Consider the following 19,805-nt stretch of genomic DNA (forward strand, 5'->3'; position numbering starts at 1 on the left):
AAAGTATAAATTTTTTCTTTAGAAATAATATATAGTATAATATTTAATATTTATTGTCATAAAAAGAAACATTAGACTTTTTTATTAATTCTTATTTTTATTATCTTGTTATGTCTCCAAAAGGCACTAGAATATCATTAAAACTATAAAACATGTGGATAACATTTGTATGATAAAGTTTGCATTTCTTACAACATAATATGTGAATAGTGTGTAAAACATTTATTCTTATATTATAATCCAATATGACATGTTTCTTGAAGATTTTGATAATATAATAATTATATAATACTTATTATGTTATCAAAATAATATTACATTCTCAAACAATTTCAATTTCTATTATGTTAATTTGATAAATATATTTCTGAGACTATTCATAGCATTCATAGCTTCACAATCGTGCATGCTTATATCCTAATGATATGAGTCCATATAAATATACACATTTTAACTTATTACCACTTCCGATCATTCATTGAATTATTGAATGAAAAGATGAAAATATTGTCTTTATCTTACATATATTTTACTATAAACGCAATATAATATTCATTATGATGTATTGTTTTTCTTCTTTACAAAATTAAAATAATCATCATTAGTTTCCTCAAGAAAATGTTCTCGTGGTGTTTTTGTTTTCTTCTTACCAATACGTGATACAGTAAAATCTATATCTTTGAATTTTTTTTCATCTATTCCCATTTGTAAAGGGTGAACAGAAATATCAGGATCTTCATAAAGAGGAACTGATTCCACATGATTATATTTACCATTGTCCATTATATATCCATCAATCATTTCATGCTGATGTTAAATGAAAAGTATTTTTTTCTTTATATTTATGTTATAATATATAACAATGTTATATAAGATAGAGAGATATTTATTTATATACTTACTAAAGCTTCCAATTCGTTTTCTTTTTTTGTAGAAGTTTTGCTTGGAATAATTATGTCTTCTAACGAAATTTGTTTTTTTCTTAGAAGACTCATAATTGCAGCATTTCTAGACAATTTATGTCTCTGTTTAATATATATATCGCTTAAGTCCTCGGATTGATTTTCAGAACATGCTGTTAAATTATGATCAGAAGCTTTCTTAGATATTTCTTTCTCAGAATTAATTATATTCTCAAGATATTTCGCATGAAGTTTTTCCCAATTTTTATTTGAAAGATCACGACCACCATTTACCTGTACAATATTAACTGCTAATATTATATAATTTTTATATATGCTTAAGAAATACATAATTGCTTAAAATATGTAAAATACACACATTTTTTTTTAACTATATATTTTTTTGATTCTAGAAGTCAACTTTTTTTTACCTTAAAATCCTATTTATGCTATAATTTCCATTCAAAATATTAAATATCTCTTGACTAATTTAATTATGTTTTTTAAAAGATGAGATTAATAACTTACCTCTTTAATAGCAGCAGAAACAGCATGTTTATCAAAAGTAGGTTTAATTTTATTATTCATAAAATTATCAACAACATCGTTATCATTATGAGATTCATCTTCCAATAACTAGAATTAAATAAATATATAAAAATAGATACTTTATATAAAAATGTAAATGTAAAATAAAATTAAATATTATTTTATATGTCTAATTTTACATATTAACATATGTACAAACATGTATATTTTTTGGTTTTTTTATTTTTCTATCATTCATCATTCGATCTTTTGCAGCTTGACTTAGTCCTGGTAGTCGAAAAAACGTAGCATTATTATCTACATAATCAAGTGATGTTGCTTTTTTAATATTCTCACGTATATTCATTTTAATCTAAAATATATAGATTTAAATGTATACATACACAATGCTTTCATAAGACTGATTAAATAACAAACTTTTAATATTTTTGATTAAAAAAAAATATGTAAACAGATATATTATGTGTTATAGATATATTATGTGTTCTTTTTATATTAAAAAAGAAATTTATTTTTTTTGTTAGAAGCGAGAAAAATAGTATACATATACTCATTTTATTAGAGAAAGAGAGAGAAAAAGGAAGAAAGTCTGAATTTTCAATTTTTTGTCTTCCATCTTTCTTTTATAAAAAAATTAATATTTTATAAGTATTTTTCATACAAATTATGCATCATAAAAAATTTAAAAAAAAGATCTGCGCATATTCTTTACATAAACTGTTATTGTTTATATATATACAGTGTAAATGAGTATTATAACCTTAAATCGTGGGCAAAATTATTTCTTTTTTCATTATGATTAAAAAAAGAAGTTGATTTTCATGTTTTATGTTTATTTCTGTTGAAAATATCCTTGTGAATATATACATACAAGGAAAGTTGTTTATCTTCCTGGCTTATTTTCTTCACATTAGAAACAAACTTGATCAATTACATTCTCATATTGTTTTCGATTTCCGAACTTTCTTTCACCTCTTTCGTACTTTCAATATTTTCACAAATTGACGAATCACAGTCAGATATAAATTGATACCGCACTCTTATGTCAAAGTGTTTATCAAATGCGCAAAATTAGCGTATATGTAACATGCCGATGAAATCACACACACACAATTGAAATTTAATCCTACAAGCGTTTTACAAGACTGTTATCTCTGTTTTCCATCTTCCAGATCTCTCTTTATGTTTATACTTTTTATCTCTTTATAAATTTATTTTGAATTTGTAATTGTAATGTCACGATATATGCAAAATGTAGACTCTTATTCTTATCAATTTAGATGAAATAAGTTGTTATTTATGTGTTATATGTGTGTATTTTTGCGCAAAAAAATAAAACAAAAATAATTATAAACTTGTTGCTCTCGTTAAGAAAACAATGATCTGTTAAATAGATGTATGACAGATTTCTTATATTCAAATTACAAATATTGATGTTTGTTTTTGTACGCGTTTAGAAGAGATTCGTCCTTTTCGACCAAATAAGTACACAAAAATAATAGATCGAGGGTCTGTTCGTTTTAGCTGAACTGGCTGCACAGTTCAGAGTTTATCTTTTTCTTTCCAATATGGAGAGAAAAAGATAAACTCTGAATTAGTGCAGCCAGTTCAGCTAAAACGAACAAACCCCGAGTAAGCATTAGTATATCGACCGAATAAGTATATACAAAAATAATAGACAGGAAAAACTGATAATTTTTTTTTTTTTTAATGAAAAAAACGGTTCAAAAAAACGCTGCGTCATAAACTTTAAAAAATATATAATATATCTGATTATGGAACAGATTTTGTACGATAAATATTTCAAATCATATTTTTTTTCTGCATAATTATATTGCATATAATTATATTATTTGTTTATTATGAAATTATAAATAAAATAATTAATTATTAAAAAAGCAGTTTTCTAAACTTTTCTAAAACATAATAAAACTCATATTTCTTGTTGCTTTCCATTTACATGTGGATATTGAAGAAAGACAGAAATTTTAATGTAAATAATTTTTAATGTTTTTGATTAAATGGAAAGCATTACTATCATATTAACGATGCAACTTTTGACTATGAAAATTTATTACCAACGTGTTAATGACTTTAGTATGGGAACGTAATTACTGCTTTGGCCACTACTACGGTATGGCGCTGAAATCAACGAAAAATACTGGTCTCGCCTTCATCCGGGCCTTTGACTATCTGTTTACTAATCTGTGCTTATATCATATGATGGGCGGAAGACGGAAGGCGGAATCGGCGATTCGATCCGTTCGCGCGACTCTCTCGGAGCAACAGGGCTTTGATTGCAAAAAGATTTAAAAATTTTTCAAATTATACAACATTAAAATATCATCTGTTTTCGATACAACATTATGTGATATATAAACATATTTTTAAGAATATCTCGTTCAGCACGGTGAGATAGACGCATCCTTGGGATTAAAATTCGTTTCGAATGTATCGGTGAAAAATTTGGCGATTCTTTGCGTTTCTGGTGAGAAGATTTTGCTTGCGAAAGGATCGAATATTGGGTATAATAGACTTGACACTCATGATGGCGACCAATTCTGCGGATTTTACCGCGTTGAAACGACAGATTTTGCTTTTTCTATTTATGTTGAGCCAAGTTAGTAATGGTCACAATGAGGATGTATATACTCTCCAGTATACAAGCGAGAATTTTTCTACAGAGATTGAAACAATGGATCATTTTGTTATGTTTTATACACCATGGTAAATATACAAATCCATATTACATATATATATATATATATATATATATATATATATACATATATATATTGTTATTTATATGATATAATAATATAAAATATGATATAAAATTTAATTTATGATAAATTAAAAGATAGAAAAAGAAAGACAATTTCTCTATCTGATATTATATTAATTATAATTGATAAGAAATTCTTTCTCTCTTAAAGGTGTGGACATTGCCAAAGACTTGGTCCTATTTGGGAACGATTAGCAGAAATATTAAATGAAGAAGATAGTACTGTAAGAATCGCCAAAGTTGATTGTACAACTGAGATCACTCTATGTAGTGAACAAGATGTTACTGGCTATCCCACGTAATTTAATTTATTTTATTTTACCATCCTGTGTTAATGAAATTTGCTTAAAAAAGTTCTATTCAAATGAAGGAATTTTAGCTTCTCATATATATTATATAACTATAGTTTATAATTTAATTATTTCAATGTTCCCATGTGTCTAAATATATTATAATACATTGAAAATTTATAAATATAGGCTAAAGTTATATAAAACTGGAGAAACCAAAGGCATCAAATTTAGAGGAACTCGAGATTTACCTTCTTTGTTTGCTTTTATTAATGAACAACTAGATAGTTCCTTTATGGTGTGTACTTTTATGTATGACTTACATTGATTACTTTTATGTTATTCTTTACATCAAATTGCTAATATCATAGCAAATATTTTTCAGATTGAAGATGTTGCACCATCTCCCCCAGAAGCAGTGAATGGATTGTTAGAATTAACAGAAAAAACTTTTGAAAAACATGTTTCTTTTGGACATCATTTTGTCAAGTTTTATGCACCTTGGTGTGGACACTGCCAAAAATTAGCACCAACATGGGATAAATTAGCTAACAGTCTTCGTAATGATGATATTGTTAGTATCTCTAAGATAGACTGCACTCAACATCGTAGTATTTGTGGCCAATTTGACATTAAAGGATATCCTACACTGCTATGGATTGAAGATGGGAAAAAGGTATTATTAATTTACTTATTCTTTCTTTTCTTTCTTCTAAAAAAGGAGGAGAATTATTTCACATAAAAATGATTTAAAGTTGAATTTTGAACAAAAAGAAAACGGAATATAAATTTCCAGATAGATAAATACATTGGTGAGCGTACACACGAAGAGCTAAAGGCCTATGTGTCGATGATGCTGAGTAAGAGTGTTGATGAATCGGGTCGAAAGAGCGAAAACAATGATAGTGCCCTGCATGCTACATTAAGTTTGACAGCCGACAGTTTTCAGCATGGTATCGAGAAAGGTTTTTCTTTTGTAAAGTTTTTTGCACCTTGGTGCGGACATTGTAAACGCTTGGCACCAACATGGGAGGAGTTGGGTAAGAAATTTTTTGCTAACAATAACGTGAATATCGCTAAAGTCGATTGCACACTCGATGGAAGCAAACAATTGTGCAACGAACAAGAAGTGATAAGTTTTCCGGCATTGTTTTTGTATCGAGACGGACGTAAAGTCCTTGAGTACAATGGCTCGCGTAATCTTGACGATTTATATGATTTCGTAATATATCATCTTCAAAAACCGCATGATGAATTATAATCCTACTATTGAAGCTGCTTTTTTCTCCATATTGGAAGAAGAAAGAAACTCTGAACTGTGCAATCAGTTCAGCTATAAAGAACAAACCTTAAGTCACACTATAGTATTTTTAATCAAGTAATTAAATAATGATATGTATCTATATGTGACATTGTATCTATCATTCATCATCAGACAAGAAAATAGTAATTTTTTTCATTTTTATATCTTGTATGACAAAAGAAAAGAAAAAAAAACAGTGCAATTAGATTGTAATCTCCAAGAATTATGTACTTCCGAAATATATATTTACAAGTATATTTATTTATATAGTTCTTCCATATTTACCAGTTATTCTCTTTTACATTTAAAAAGATGGATTAAAAATCTATGCGCATATCAAATTTATTTATATACAAGAGAAAAATAAGAACTATAATGATGACTTTGTCTTTTGTCTACATTTGCCTTATGTTTTATTTTTACTTTTGTTTAAAATCTCGTATATTTAAATTAATTGTAAAATATTTTTTAATTCTCAAATATAATGCAAAAAAAAACGCGTTGATTGAATCAGCTAAAAATAAAGATAAGAAAAACAATCGATTTTATCATTATATTCTAATATATTCTAATATAATATTCTAATGCAGCATAAAAATATCATAGATATAAATAGAATTCTTGCTCTTTTATTATAAATATGTAAAGATTCTGACGAATAATTGTTAATTTTAAAATATACATATATATATTACATTTTCGTCATATTGCAAGAATAGCGATAACTTTGTGTTTCTGTTTTAATTATCTTCTCTTAACAATCGTTTAGCATATAATAAGTTACATTGCGAATTAGTCTTGCGTAAAAGCACATCATAATCAGTGATAAAGACTCTCATTAACGCACTACCATTGCAATTGGTTCATTACTTTCGTTTGATTCGTATTGTTATAATTCGCAAATTGTTCTCATTGGAACATTATTTGTTTTCGAACAGTAAAGATGTTTACAGACTCGTGGCGAAATAGTGTTGCAACTGAGAGTTGTGGGAGACATATGTGGGAGTTCGTCAAGTCCGGCTTTTGAATCCCGTGCGACCGTTTTGCGATAAGATTACATTCGTTTTCCGTTTTTTTTTTGTTTTTTTTTTTGCGTGGACCTTAACAAGGCTTACAATAAGATACATTGAAGTTCTCATTATTGATGATATGATATTTATAATTTTTGTAAGTAGTGAAGTTTATATCACGCATATCGATAACGTGATCGAAGATCTTCCTGATAACCGGTGGAAAACTCGGCACATTGGCAGCGGCCGCGATCTCGTCGTAGTAAGCCCATTGTCTGTCTTTGAGTTTATTGATATGTCTCAGCTAACGATGAAGAAAGCAATTATTGTAATGTAATATTTTTTAGATAAATTTATGCGCTAGAGTATATCACGTGTGTCTATTATATTATGTCTCTTTTTTTAAGAAAGATTAACTTTTCGCAATTCTACCCATCACATTTCTTAAAGTGCAACTTTCTTTCTACTGCTGAGACATTGCAGAAATTAATTGCGAATCTTACCTGAATGCCTTGGTCCAATAGGGACTTCTTCTCGATCTCATATTCCTCGCGCATTCTTTGCGACGATGGCAATTGAATGCGACCTTCGAGAACTCCGAGAATATATTGTGCTTGAATGTGGAACATCGGGAATGGTATCACGATCGCTGGTAAACCCATGAAGAATAGATTCGTGTAATCCATATGCACCAGAAATTTGTAGATGGGTTCCACGTGGTTATCATCCGTACGTATCTCAACTTTAGTTGACATAAAGGGATACGTGAATTTGTAACCTGACAAAATAAATTATCATAAATAATGAAAGTTTCATTAAATATTCCGAATATATCGAATCGTTACCAGTGCAATATATGAAACTGTCTACTTCTGCTGAAGAACCATCACGAAAGAAGAAGACATTTCCTTGGACGGACTCAATGTTGGGTCTTTGCTCGACGTTGCTCGACATTTTCGAGTCGATATGTTCCGTCAAATTATGACTTAAATACACCTAAGTTAATAAGAGAAAAATAACATTAAATCATAGATATTATTCTGTATATGTCATTGCTATGTCTATACAATAAAAAACTTTATAATCGATTATCCAATATTAAGTCCAAATATTATAAATAATAAAAAAATTTTTCTTTTACATATGGCGAAGATAATTAATGATAGGGAGCATACATACTTTGTCAGCGTATTGCGAGACTTCCATTGCGACATCAATACCGGACCAAGATGCGCCGAGTATGCAAACCTTTTTGCCAGCGTATACCTCCGGTATTCTATATTGATGACTATGAATGCATCCACCGTGGAAGCTTTCGATACCTGGAATATGTGGAATATGACCGACAGTATAATGACCGTTGCACAATACCACGGCATCAAAAGTTTTCGTGGTTTCTACTTTGGATTCCAAATCCTTATATGTCACCGTCCATAACGTCTGGCCGTTTTTCAAAATCTCCGGCTCCACGTGTTTCACCAGGGTATTCAACTGAAAAGAAAAAATCAAAAATAATAAGTCGTGCAAAATTTTGCTCTTGACGAAGAAACGTTTTCGTTACGCTTCTTCTTACTTTTATACGTCATATATTTAAATAGATAAGAGATAATTTATTTCGATTTTTTTGAGTTTTACAATAATTTAAGAACTCACTTTAATGTAAGGATAGAGATTGAACTGTTTTGCATAATCCAAAAGATATTCCTTTATTACACTATGATGGGCAAAAGATGGACCCTCCTGATTTTGAAAGGGAAAATCAGGTATCTGCATTATTTCCTTCGGTATATTTGTTCTGTAAGAGAAATTAGAACATCACACTTTCTTAGATGATTCCTCTCATATTGAGGTGATCACGCGCGCAATTTTTATTAATATAAGGTTCAAAAGATACGATGACCCGAGATGCGATAAAGAAAGTTGCAAGTTTGTGTATGTATGTATGTGTGTGCGTGTGTGTGTGTGTGCGTGTATTTAACTCGAAATAAAATTTAAATTATTTTAAACTTTATACTTGACAGAGATAGAATACAAATTAGATAGGATCATTCTTTGCGCATCATGTATAATTAAATCAAATTTTATTTATAAGATAATAATAAAATATATTTAAATATTTTATAACGTTCGATAGGCGTTCATAGGTTTAGAAAAATATTTTCGATTTTTCTTGCGTTTATTTATCATCTGGCAAGTTTTTAATTTAATAAAATAAATTTCTTAATGCTAATAAAATAAGGTCAATTAGAGAAGCTGAAGATTTACAGCGTATTTAGCTTGGCAATGCAATATATTGCTTACTTTTCAATTGTATTAGCAAATAGAAGGATAAAAAAGGATATATGAAAAAATAATGTTGTACGAAATATTAACAGACATGTAAAGAATTAAATCAAGAAGTGTAACTTTTTGCAATTTGATCGATTTCATATGCAAACGTTCTTATATCTCTACATAAGTTTTAGAATATTATCTTCTGACCTGTACATAAGTTTTAAAGTATCTAGCTTCTGACTTGTATCACCAAGATACTATTAATTCATTGTCTGCATCTTTGTTGATCGGCTCGATATCTGATTTATTGTGTCATCATCGGCGCATTTGTCTTCTTTCCGGAATTGATCGCCAAGAAATCGTCTCGTTAATGTGTCATAAAGTGTATCGTTTGTTGATAAAATTTATCGCATTTATATATTAAACCGGCTGTTACATATATGCGTATATTATATATTATAATTTTTTACATTTTAATTGTATCGTTTGAATGTTAAAAATGTATAACTCCAAAAATCTATCGTTTCTTTTTTAATGAATCGTTTATTTATGATAATTTAAAACACGTTCAAAAAATTACTAAAATTTAATGTTAAGTTAATTTATTTAAAATTTAAAATTTTAGAAATTTAAAATTTATTGTTTATTCAATTTTTTGAATTTATGTTTTTACTCATCAAGCATGCACGATAATCTATATTTAATCTATATTTTATTGTGCATAAAAAAGGTTTAATTAACTTTTTATAATTAAAAAATAACAATGCCTGATGCTAAGAATGTTTCCGAGATGAGATATGTGTTTCCTAATATTTACTCGATTAATATCTCTATACAAACCTAAGATTTTTATACATGCTGCTGTGAATCAAAAGTCCATGCTTATCGAGATGCGTATCGTCAGTGTACACCCATGTACCACCGATATGGTCGGATTGTTCGAACAGCATTAGATTGTAAGTATTTAATCTGGACACCATGTGACGGGCCACCACTAAACCAGCCACTCCACCACCGATAATAGCGATTCTCGTCTTACTACTCGGCATTGTTTTCTTTTACTCTCTTTCAATTTAAAGATATTATATTTTTTGTACTGAAAACACTCTCGATCGCGATTAATATTCAGCAAAAAAAATATAACTAAATAAATATAACTGATTAAATAAATTTCGAAGTATATATGTATACAAAGTAAAAATATAATTTTGTAAGAATACAGACGGTAATATTACGCTTTTTTCTTTCAGAAGATTTAATAATATAATAAAATAACTTTCAAAATATGAATATTGAAATGAGCGATAAATAAGAGACAAATTTATCGTGTGATAATTTTGTCAGCAACTAATTAATAAATAATCATTTAATTAAAAGTTATTCGAGATTATCTTCACGGTTTTCTGATTTTCACTCGAAGATGTAAAAATATATAATATATATATAGAAAAACTATCAATATTAAAATATTTTCCTAGCGATATTGTCTCTCTCTCTCTCTCTTCGATCTGATCAGAACGTAGGAACGACACACAATGTGTAACACTAGAGATAAACACGATTTTTTCTGAACTGGTTCGGCTTCAGGCTGGATTATGACTGTCGAGATGAAAGCAAATCCAATACATACTTGTGTTTACCCGGTCTCCCCACGCTAACTAAGCTTACATATGGGAAGTATTTTTCCTTAGCGAGTTACGGAGTATCCCCTTCTTCTGATGAAATCGCGGCGAAGTTTATAATCAGCACTGGGATAGCCTACGGGGCTATCCATGAGAGTCTGCACATGATTAAACATTCATTAATAAAAATTTGAGCGGCAAATTTTGGGGTCATCGTGACTTAATGCGATAAAGAGATATACGCATGTATCATATTTGTAAATATAATTTTAGACTTTTTGGTGCAACAAAAATTTGGAAGATATAAATCTCACAACTTTTAACTTTTTTGTTATTAAATCAAAAAGATTCATTTAATTTTCACTTAATAAAGAGAATTTAATTAAGAGAAATATTATTTATACATATTTAGCATACAAATATAAAAATAAAGTTGTATTATAACTGTTTTGTGCATAAATTTTATTAAAATTAAAAAAATATGATTTTGTATAGTGCACTGAAAAAATGCATGCAGCACACAAAACTTCCTATCATATTTATAAATTGCGGATCTCTTGTAGCAGTCAGCCTTTGAAGAATATCTGGAAAGTTTGAATAATATTATCAAATAATTAATTTAAGAGCTTAAAAAAAATTATGTTGATATTATAATACAATAATTAAATTTATATTATAGTATAATTCTAAATTTTTTTCATTCTATGCTAATTTCATATTTCATTAATTTTATTCAGTACCATGAAAGATAACATAGATTTTGCGCGACATCATATGTTTCTTTTTGGGTGTTGAAATATTAAACTATTAGAATTACTCACTCTCTCTTTCTCTCTCTGATCTTAGTCATATTCAGATAGTAATTTTGTAGCTTGCTTATATAATCAGCGACACGCAATTAAATATAAAAAAGAAATGGAAAAGAAACATGCCGACAAGTGCTCCGGTTTTAATGTGACGAGTGAGAAATCACATGGGTAGGTTTCGTCATATCTGTTACAACAGATCCATTCGTATGTTATTATATATATGTTAGTATATATTATTATAATTAGTTCCTGGTTATTGAGAGATTGCCAGTCGACTACGATTAAAGAACACCAAACAAGAAATGCGAAAGGCAAAAAGGCTCGTTCGATTGCCGATCTTTTCCAATCTGTTCAAAGTAATTCTGACTAAAAAATATCGCGATTCAATTAGTCGTCTTACTTGCTTTTTGCAAATACTTTTGCAATACTTGTTTTTCCAGTTCTTCTCCAGTTTTTCGAGTAGAAAGGAAGTAAAACACGCACTGTTGTATCATGCCAACGAACGCACGTTTTATACAATTAACATTAAGAAAAATATTACGATATACATTTCGTATGATATTGACTTCGTCTTTAATCTTCAAATTAATCTTCTGGTTCCAAGATTTATTTACATAATATATAAAGATAGTAGATATAAGTTAATATAAACATGAGATAAGAACTGTCACATTTTTTAACACTGAGTGTGGGAATATCTGTCTATACTTTTATGTTATTAATATATTTTTTAATATATTTTAGCTTAATGTCAATTTTCCTTAAAATAGCTGCTCTCATTTAATTACGATTTAAATATAAATATAAATTAAGAATATGCACATTTACTTTTGATACTTCCAGTCGCTTATTGCGATCGCAAGGAGATGAAATATTGCATCAACCGGTGAAGTTCTCTTTGCTTTTAGGTTTTTAATAACTCAGTAAGGTTTAATAACTCAATAAATTGTATTTTGTCAAAAAAGATATATTGATACACACGAGATGCAAAATGTTTATTGTATATTGCAAAGTTTACGCAGCGAGATCGAATATATATAAATTATGTTATATATAAATGTTGAATTTAATTTTGTATTATTATTCTTTAATTAATTATATTTATAATCATACAGAACGCGTAGAATTCTATGATTATTACATTATACTATTTATATCGTTATTATTTCAATGTAATAAAATTTTAATGACATAATCGCTGGTCATAATATAACGCAATTGCGCGCAATGCATTTCAGAAGAGACAAAATGTGTTTCAATTCACATATACTTCTCTCATTTTTCGGCTTTAATTGCATATTTTTTTTTTTTTTTTAATAAGTTTGTTCATTAAGGAATGACAAAATTCTTGCCTATCAGATATTTCTCTATCTCTTTCTTTTATAGCTGGGAGATAGAACGAAAGACAGAGACAGAAAAATATTTGAACATAAAGAGTTGTTATCACAGTTAACTTGATAAGATTTGATAGACATGCATAGTTAGCATATATAACAATTTTGTCATACAAATGTCATTTATTATTAGAATTGCGCTAAAATAGCGTTTATATATTTTTCACATATTGCAAATTTTTTTATTTTTAACGAGGCACAAAATATTAAAAATGTTTTGCAAACATCAAACATTATGTGATAATGATAACGAATTAGTAAGAGCGAGGGTGAGTTTATTTTGATATAGATTGTAATTATTAATTATAGATTAAATGTAATTATACATCGACATTATCATTTGGAAATATATGACTCTATCGCGCATAAATATTATATATAAAAATTTATTTTGTCAAGAGGGTTAGAATATAGAAATCGAATGGATATAAAATAAAAAATGTAAAGTGTTCAATTTTTTTTAATTATTAATAATTATAATAAAAATAATAATGTAAAAGCAAAAAATGTTCATATATAATAATTAATTTTTATCAAAATTTGTTCAAAATTAAATTGATTCAAATATTGTCATTGTAATGTGCAATTACATACGACATAAACTTTTATTAATATATTGTATATTTTTTTATATATCTTTTAAATTAATCATTCATAATTTATAGCAAGATTGAAAGAAACTGATTATAGATACTGAAAGAAAGATAGTGAGTTATTATCAAGTTTTTTACTAAAAAACAGTTTCATTGAGCAAACTGGTAATCTCTGTTTACAGAGAATCTTTCGTTATAAAAAAAATAAATTTGGCTAATGTGTAATGTTTCTTATTTTATTAAAACTAACGTCTTATCAATATATTTGTCGCAATATTCTATTCCAGAAATTTGCGTAATTTATGACGTTTCAGCCGTGCTCTGTTATATTTCATCACAATCATCTTATCTGTATTAGATGAAGCTAAATGTAGTTGAGTATGTATAAAAAAATACATGCTTAGATTTAAAAATTATAGCAAATTTTCGAAAGATTTCAAATTGGTTGCCAAATTTATAGATAAAAAAGTAAAAAATATAATGTTATTTGTAAATTGACTACTTACATTGTAAAGAATAAATATATTTTTATTTCATCTCATGAAATTATGAGTTGTTTTAGTTGGCTGTATCGCAATGTGTATGAAATCATTGAAGATAATTCATTTACATAATTATTAGATGCGACTAATTATAGCGTATGGTCCCTTGTATAAAGCAATTAGAAATGTGATTATATGAGAATACGATTAAAATTTCAATTAAAATATGATGATACGGGAAATAATGCAAGCTTTATTTATCAGCAAAATTGAATAAATGATTATCTTCGTATGTGATGCTGTTATTATTAATATTTTTTGTAAAAAGTAAGTAGTCTTTTTTTTATCACAGTGAGATTTAATGCAGAATATTATTATATCAATTGTATATAAATCACTATATTAGAAAGAAATTCCGAAGATCTTTTAGAATTTATAATTTTTATAATTTTTTTCTTGATAAAGAATTTATCTCATAATTATCTTAAAATCCACTGGATTAAAGCTTAATAAAAATTTAAAAAGAAATATTTAGTTACAAATTAATTCTGATTTCTATACAAATTAATCTTTTATTTTTAAATAAATTTTAGTTTAATAAATAAATTTTAATTTAGTAAATAAAGTTTTCTAAACATTTATTATATCAATTTTGTGTCCTTTAAAATATATTGAATCCCGATATTAATACATTCATTATTCTTGAATATATAAAAAAATTTATAATTATAATTTGTATATATATAATAATACATATTCACAGTATTCATTAATGTAACATATTTAAAAGAATCTGCATTATATAAATAATACTACTTAAAATTATATTCATTTCACAATTGTATTACTTTTATATTTGACAGTTTATAAAACACAAAAAAATTAAATTCTAGCTGGCTGAATCTTATTTAATCGATGAACAATGTTCAGAGAAAGAACTATACTCATAGAAATCAATGTTATTTTGATGATTTACTGTCTGACAATTTACATCTCATTATCAATAATATGTTCAAGATGTCAATCTCTGCATTAAATAAATAAACATTAATAAGCTTATACATATAAGAATTTACATAATTTTTTTCCCGTTTATACTTAATAAATAAATAAATAAATATATAAAATAAATAATATTTGCGTTTCGTAAATAAATAAATAAATAATTACGATTTCCACTTATTTATAATGCAGATAATTTAAAAAAAATGTATAATATATATATGTGTGTGTGTGTGTGTAAAAAGAAATGGAATTACTTTTTATTTTGGTGTGAGAAATAAAATCAAAATTAATAATTCTCTCTCTCTCTCTCTCTTTTTCTATTTCTACTTTATCTAACTATAATCTAATTTATACATATATTTTATAAAAATTTATTTTATACATCTTGAAATAGAAACATTTAAACAAAACCGATGAGATTTTTCTACATTGTGATTCTTTCTGCAAGTTACACATTAATATAATAAAAACAGATTTAATTATAGTTAATGTAATAGTATACACAACAAATGATTTAACAATTAGAACAAAACGAAATATATTCGATTATCATATGCTTGTATCTCCATCGCAATTATTAATGATTTATCTTCTTGATAACATCGGTTGTAACAGTTTCCATAAATTTTCAGCGATCATGCGAATTATTTGCAGTTGGAACGTCATTGTTTCGTGTGTAATTCCATTGTGATACGAGAAAAGATAGTATTTATTTGTTCATAATACATCATTCAGATACATAATGTCTTATCAAGAGATGGAATAAGATCTCGTTGGCGTACAAGAAATATGTAAAATTATATGTAAATGATAGAGAGAGGATGAGAATATATTATCATTTTATGTTGTTATTATCAATAAATAACAAGGATGATAGATATATATTTCATGCTTATATTAATGACATAGTAACTAATTATTAAGAGATAGTGTATATGTGACATGAAATAAAAACACGTTAGCAAATTAGCGCGACGCTATTATCTTTTAATAATTTAAAATATGTACCTTATCATCAAATATACAGTAGATAAAGCACAAATAAATTACGTGAATATGACTTTTCGATTGTTTAAGATACTGAAAAATGTCTCTTTAACATTATAAAATCGTTGCATCACAAGGATGTCACAATATCAGAATTTGAAGGTTTTTATGAAACAGAGGCGCGTCACTTATCATGTCATTTGCAAGGGTAGAGGATCTCTGCACATATTTCTGTCTCCACGATTCTACTCGAGGAACAGTCATGCAGTGTTTGCCGTGACACTAACTGATTAACACATACGTAGAAAAGATCTAGAACTCATATTTGCTATAAGATAAATTTATATTATTAAAATAAGAATTCGCTTAAATATTCAACAAGAAAAGTGCATATAATAGAAAAAATAAAATTTACATCTTATAACAAATCGCACATCAGAAACAAAATATGTGTAAGAATGTATTAAAAATGATTGATTATAATAATGTGATTTTAATAAGTGATTACTAATTAAATGTCCAATGTTATTCAAAAAATAGCAAAAATGGGGAAAAGTAAGTACATTTTAAAAAATTTTGTGCTTATAATATACAATACTATCTGATAAAACTTTTTTTACGATGTCTTAATATTTTAAATGTTTAATTATTGCGATGAATAGAAATCTCTGATAAGTATTCTTTTTATTCCGTAATTGTGTGTAATATTATTGCAATTCATAAAATATCAATTAAAGAATATCAAAAATAATACTGCAAACATTGTATCACATATATGTCTTCTAATTTAATTCATTCTACAATAATTAACTATTTTTAGTCATTTTTTGTGTACAGTCGTTTCCGTAAAATCTGTTTTAAAAGAAAGGATAATGTTAAAAATATTATCTTATCAAAGATAAGATAATATTTATAATAAAATGTTTTACAAGACAAAGACATCGTACTTTACTTGTTACAGGCAAGGAATTATTTACTTGCCGAGATGTTTTATGGTTGTTAGTCTTTTGTGGCTTCGCTATTAATTATATGCTGCGATTAAACTTAAATCTTACCATAGTCGCAATGGTGCTACCATATTCGAAACCCGCAGCGGCTGTGCAATGTAATATAGAAAATAATACATTACTTTGGACCAACGAAACATCCCAAAATAATAATGTATCTTCCTCTTTCTCAATTACAAAGCCGTCATCCAAAAATGTTACGGTATTTTGAAAAGATAGTATATTTTACAATATATTATATTTTTTCTAATAAAAATTTATAATATACATCTCCTTAGTGTCGACTTCTTTCGGGGCTATTTTCTTCGATATTTCGCAATTTTGTTTAGTATGAAGATCGATTCGCCTGGAATGAGTACGAACAAGGATTGGTATTGGGTGCTTATTATTGGTTGCACTGGTTATCACAATTGCCTGGTGGTCTTCTAGCCAGGCGATATGGCACGAAACTTGTATTCGGTTTAGCAAATTTATTAACGGCTCTTTTAGGATTTCTTGTTCCTTACGCGACGCATCTATACGCTTTCATAATTCTTCGAATGTTGCAAGGATTAATCGCGGTAAGCTACACTCTTGTAAAAATTATAGAAAGCAGATATTGATTGATTTTTAGTTTGCTTGTATATTTAAAAATATTATTAATAGGAGTTTTATTATTTCAGGGAGTTATATGGCCCTCGATGCACGATATGACGGCAAAGTGGATTCCGCCAAACGAGAGAAGCAGATTCATTAGCGCTTATCTTGGTAAAATATCATGCAAAACATATTTACATACATTATATATATATATATATATATATATATATATATATATATATAAGACCGAGGTATAACGGGAAACAAGAATATGCCAAATTTTAATAATAACTAATTTTCAGGAAGTTCTGTGGGAGCTGCGATTACTTATCCCCTGTGTGCAACTGTTACCAGTTTTTTCGGTTGGGGTGCATCTTTCCACGTGATGTCTTTGCTAGGCATAATGTGGTGAGTGCATCTAGAGGATCACTAATTATTTCAAACTGGCGATGAGATATAGTCTTCGAATGTTTTGCGTGTTGGTTTTTGATGTGCGATTCAGTGATTCATTCGTTATAAATCGCAGGTACTGCTTATGGAAATTTCTCGTGTACGATTCGCCGCAGCAGCATCCGCGAATCTCCGATGATGAGAAAAATTATATCATGGACAACATCGCCAAATCTATCGACAAAGAGGAAACACAAATCCCTTGGAAATCAATAATTCTGTCAGGACCGATATGGATCACTATTGTCGCACATTGGAGTAGTGCTTGGGGTTTCTTGACGTTGATGACACAAGCACCGACCTATTTCAACTTCGTTCACGGTTGGAATATTAATACTGTAAGTATATAAGTTACACGTTTACATGATCTTGTGAATGATACAAGATTATTCCTCAATTATATTATATTGAATCAACATCCGTACATTGGATTATCGTTATCTTTTTTCCACATAATTCAAATCCCGATTATTTTTTCAGACTGGGATCTTGGCAGGAACACCGCACATACTCAGAATGATCTTCTCATACTTCTTTTCCATTATGAGCGACTGGCTATTACGTACAAAGCGAATGAGCTTGACAAATGTCAGAAAATTGGCCACCTTCGTTTGTACCGGCGTTCAAGGTATCCTTATCATGGCTCTCGGATTTAGCGGATGTCATCCATTATTCGCGATCGTCTTCATGATGACCGGCACAGCGGTTAATGGTGCCATTTCCGCTGCCACCTTGACAAACTTCGTTGACCTTAGTCCGAATTACGCCAGTATCCTCCTCGGATTTGGTAACATGATCATCTCATGGGCTGGTTTTATCTCGCCTGCAATCGTTGGTGTACTAACAAATAATAACGTAAGTTTAATTTGTACAAAGATTATGTTCGCACAAACATTATATTTTTAAATTTTTTGTAATCATTTATAAAATTTATCTATAGCAAAATGTGGGACAATGGCGTTTGGTCTTTCTAATTGCTGCTGCCAATTCGATAGCAGGTGGTATCATATATATATTTTTTGGCACATCGAAGGAACAACCATGGAATCAATATGTTAAATTAAACTCGAAGGAACGAGAAATGCAGGAGCTGGCCACGAAGGCCATAAAATCTGATAATAGCATCGAGAATGCAAACGATACTGAAAAAATAAATTTTAGTGAAGAAAGATAATAAATCTTATCGGGGAGTAGAGATAATTTTGATATGTACTGCAAATATTGTAATGATATGCACGATAAAAATGATAGTTTAATGACGCACGATAGATTTTTTTCTATAAGGACATGTTGATAAAGAGGATATCAATGATATTGATATATATATTGTATATTCAATAATAATATTAATAATAATACACATTCACACATACATAACTTAATTTTGGAAATTTTGTCACAAAAAAAATAAAACAATATTATTTAAACATGCTAAGACATATGTTTTATGTCTTAGATGCGTTTTGACAGAACGCAAAATATACGTTTACTCAATTAAATTTTATAGTATATTTATAATATTATTCCGTTTCCGCATGTGCACAATGTGTAAATTGTGATACATAAGTTCCAATAATAAAGTCGACAAATTGATTATTTTCTACTGTATGGTCAATATTATCATTATTTTGTCTTACACGAAAAAATACCGGAATTATCACAGCTTCTTTTCTGCTGTGAAGCAGATTAAATACCAAGCCTTATTCTACTTTCTGGACCAACATCGTGTAGCTCTCTGACGAATGAAATATATTATCATTCACG

At 28.1% G+C, this 19,805-nt stretch overlaps 4 protein-coding genes and 1 long non-coding RNA gene across 12 annotated transcripts; 2 read left to right on the forward strand and 3 right to left on the reverse strand.

Moving 5' to 3' along the window:
* Window positions 1–82: 82 nt before the first annotated feature.
* LOC126859366 (uncharacterized) lies at window positions 83–3,069 on the reverse strand. Of its 3 annotated transcripts, XM_050610608.1 has the most exons (6): window positions 2,877–3,069; window positions 2,323–2,577; window positions 1,651–1,803; window positions 1,431–1,538; window positions 903–1,196; window positions 83–807 (listed from the first exon to the last, which is right to left on the reverse strand). In XM_050610608.1, exons 3-6 carry the CDS (start codon window positions 1,795–1,797, stop codon window positions 556–558), a joined length of 801 nt encoding a protein of 266 aa, XP_050466565.1. In that variant the 5' UTR covers window positions 1,798–1,803; window positions 2,323–2,577; window positions 2,877–3,069; the 3' UTR covers window positions 83–555. The 3 variants fall into 3 exon arrangements, with proteins under 3 accessions (XP_050466565.1, XP_050466567.1, XP_050466566.1); XM_050610610.1 differs by having other exon boundaries at window positions 1,651–1,718; window positions 2,323–3,069; XM_050610609.1 differs by having other exon boundaries at window positions 2,212–3,069.
* A 591-nt stretch (window positions 3,070–3,660) lies between these two features.
* LOC126859363 (thioredoxin domain-containing protein 5 homolog) lies at window positions 3,661–6,090 on the forward strand. The gene is made up of 5 exons (XM_050610593.1): window positions 3,661–4,178; window positions 4,388–4,534; window positions 4,716–4,824; window positions 4,912–5,202; window positions 5,323–6,090. Exons 1-5 carry the CDS (start codon window positions 3,997–3,999, stop codon window positions 5,785–5,787), a joined length of 1,194 nt encoding a protein of 397 aa, XP_050466550.1. The 5' UTR covers window positions 3,661–3,996; the 3' UTR covers window positions 5,788–6,090.
* Window positions 6,091–6,892: 802 nt separating this feature from the next.
* On the reverse strand, window positions 6,893–10,826 carry LOC126859360 (uncharacterized). 5 transcript variants are annotated; one of them, XM_050610579.1, is made up of 7 exons: window positions 10,744–10,826; window positions 9,954–10,178; window positions 8,493–8,634; window positions 8,019–8,330; window positions 7,685–7,835; window positions 7,343–7,617; window positions 6,893–7,143 (listed from the first exon to the last, which is right to left on the reverse strand). In XM_050610579.1, exons 2-7 carry the CDS (start codon window positions 10,160–10,162, stop codon window positions 6,931–6,933), a joined length of 1,302 nt encoding a protein of 433 aa, XP_050466536.1. In that variant the 5' UTR covers window positions 10,163–10,178; window positions 10,744–10,826; the 3' UTR covers window positions 6,893–6,930. The 5 variants fall into 5 exon arrangements, with proteins under 5 accessions (XP_050466536.1, XP_050466537.1, XP_050466540.1 ...); XM_050610580.1 differs by lacking the exon at window positions 10,744–10,826 and adding an exon at window positions 9,321–9,447 and having other exon boundaries at window positions 9,954–10,102; XM_050610583.1 differs by lacking the exon at window positions 10,744–10,826 and adding an exon at window positions 9,321–9,444 and having other exon boundaries at window positions 9,954–10,098.
* Window positions 10,827–11,193: 367 nt separating this feature from the next.
* On the reverse strand, window positions 11,194–12,055 carry LOC126859372 (uncharacterized). The gene is made up of 3 exons (XR_007688803.1): window positions 11,945–12,055; window positions 11,557–11,728; window positions 11,194–11,319 (listed from the first exon to the last, which is right to left on the reverse strand). It is a non-coding gene; the product is annotated as an uncharacterized LOC126859372 (long non-coding RNA).
* Window positions 12,056–16,182: 4,127 nt separating this feature from the next.
* On the forward strand, window positions 16,183–19,637 carry LOC126859355 (putative inorganic phosphate cotransporter). Of its 2 annotated transcripts, XM_050610574.1 has the most exons (9): window positions 16,183–16,457; window positions 16,546–16,560; window positions 16,967–17,214; window positions 17,342–17,572; window positions 17,675–17,759; window positions 17,894–17,999; window positions 18,118–18,379; window positions 18,522–18,896; window positions 18,982–19,637. In XM_050610574.1, the coding sequence occupies exons 1-9, from the start codon at window positions 16,454–16,456 to the stop codon at window positions 19,213–19,215; spliced, it is 1,560 nt and encodes a 519-aa protein (XP_050466531.1). In that variant the 5' UTR covers window positions 16,183–16,453; the 3' UTR covers window positions 19,216–19,637. The 2 variants fall into 2 exon arrangements, with proteins under 2 accessions (XP_050466531.1, XP_050466530.1); XM_050610573.1 differs by having other exon boundaries at window positions 16,183–16,560.
* Window positions 19,638–19,805: the final 168 nt, after the last annotated feature.

This window comes from Cataglyphis hispanica, chromosome 3 (genome assembly GCF_021464435.1).
Source record: "Cataglyphis hispanica isolate Lineage 1 chromosome 3, ULB_Chis1_1.0, whole genome shotgun sequence".
Taxonomy (NCBI): Eukaryota; Metazoa; Arthropoda; class Insecta; order Hymenoptera; family Formicidae; genus Cataglyphis; species Cataglyphis hispanica.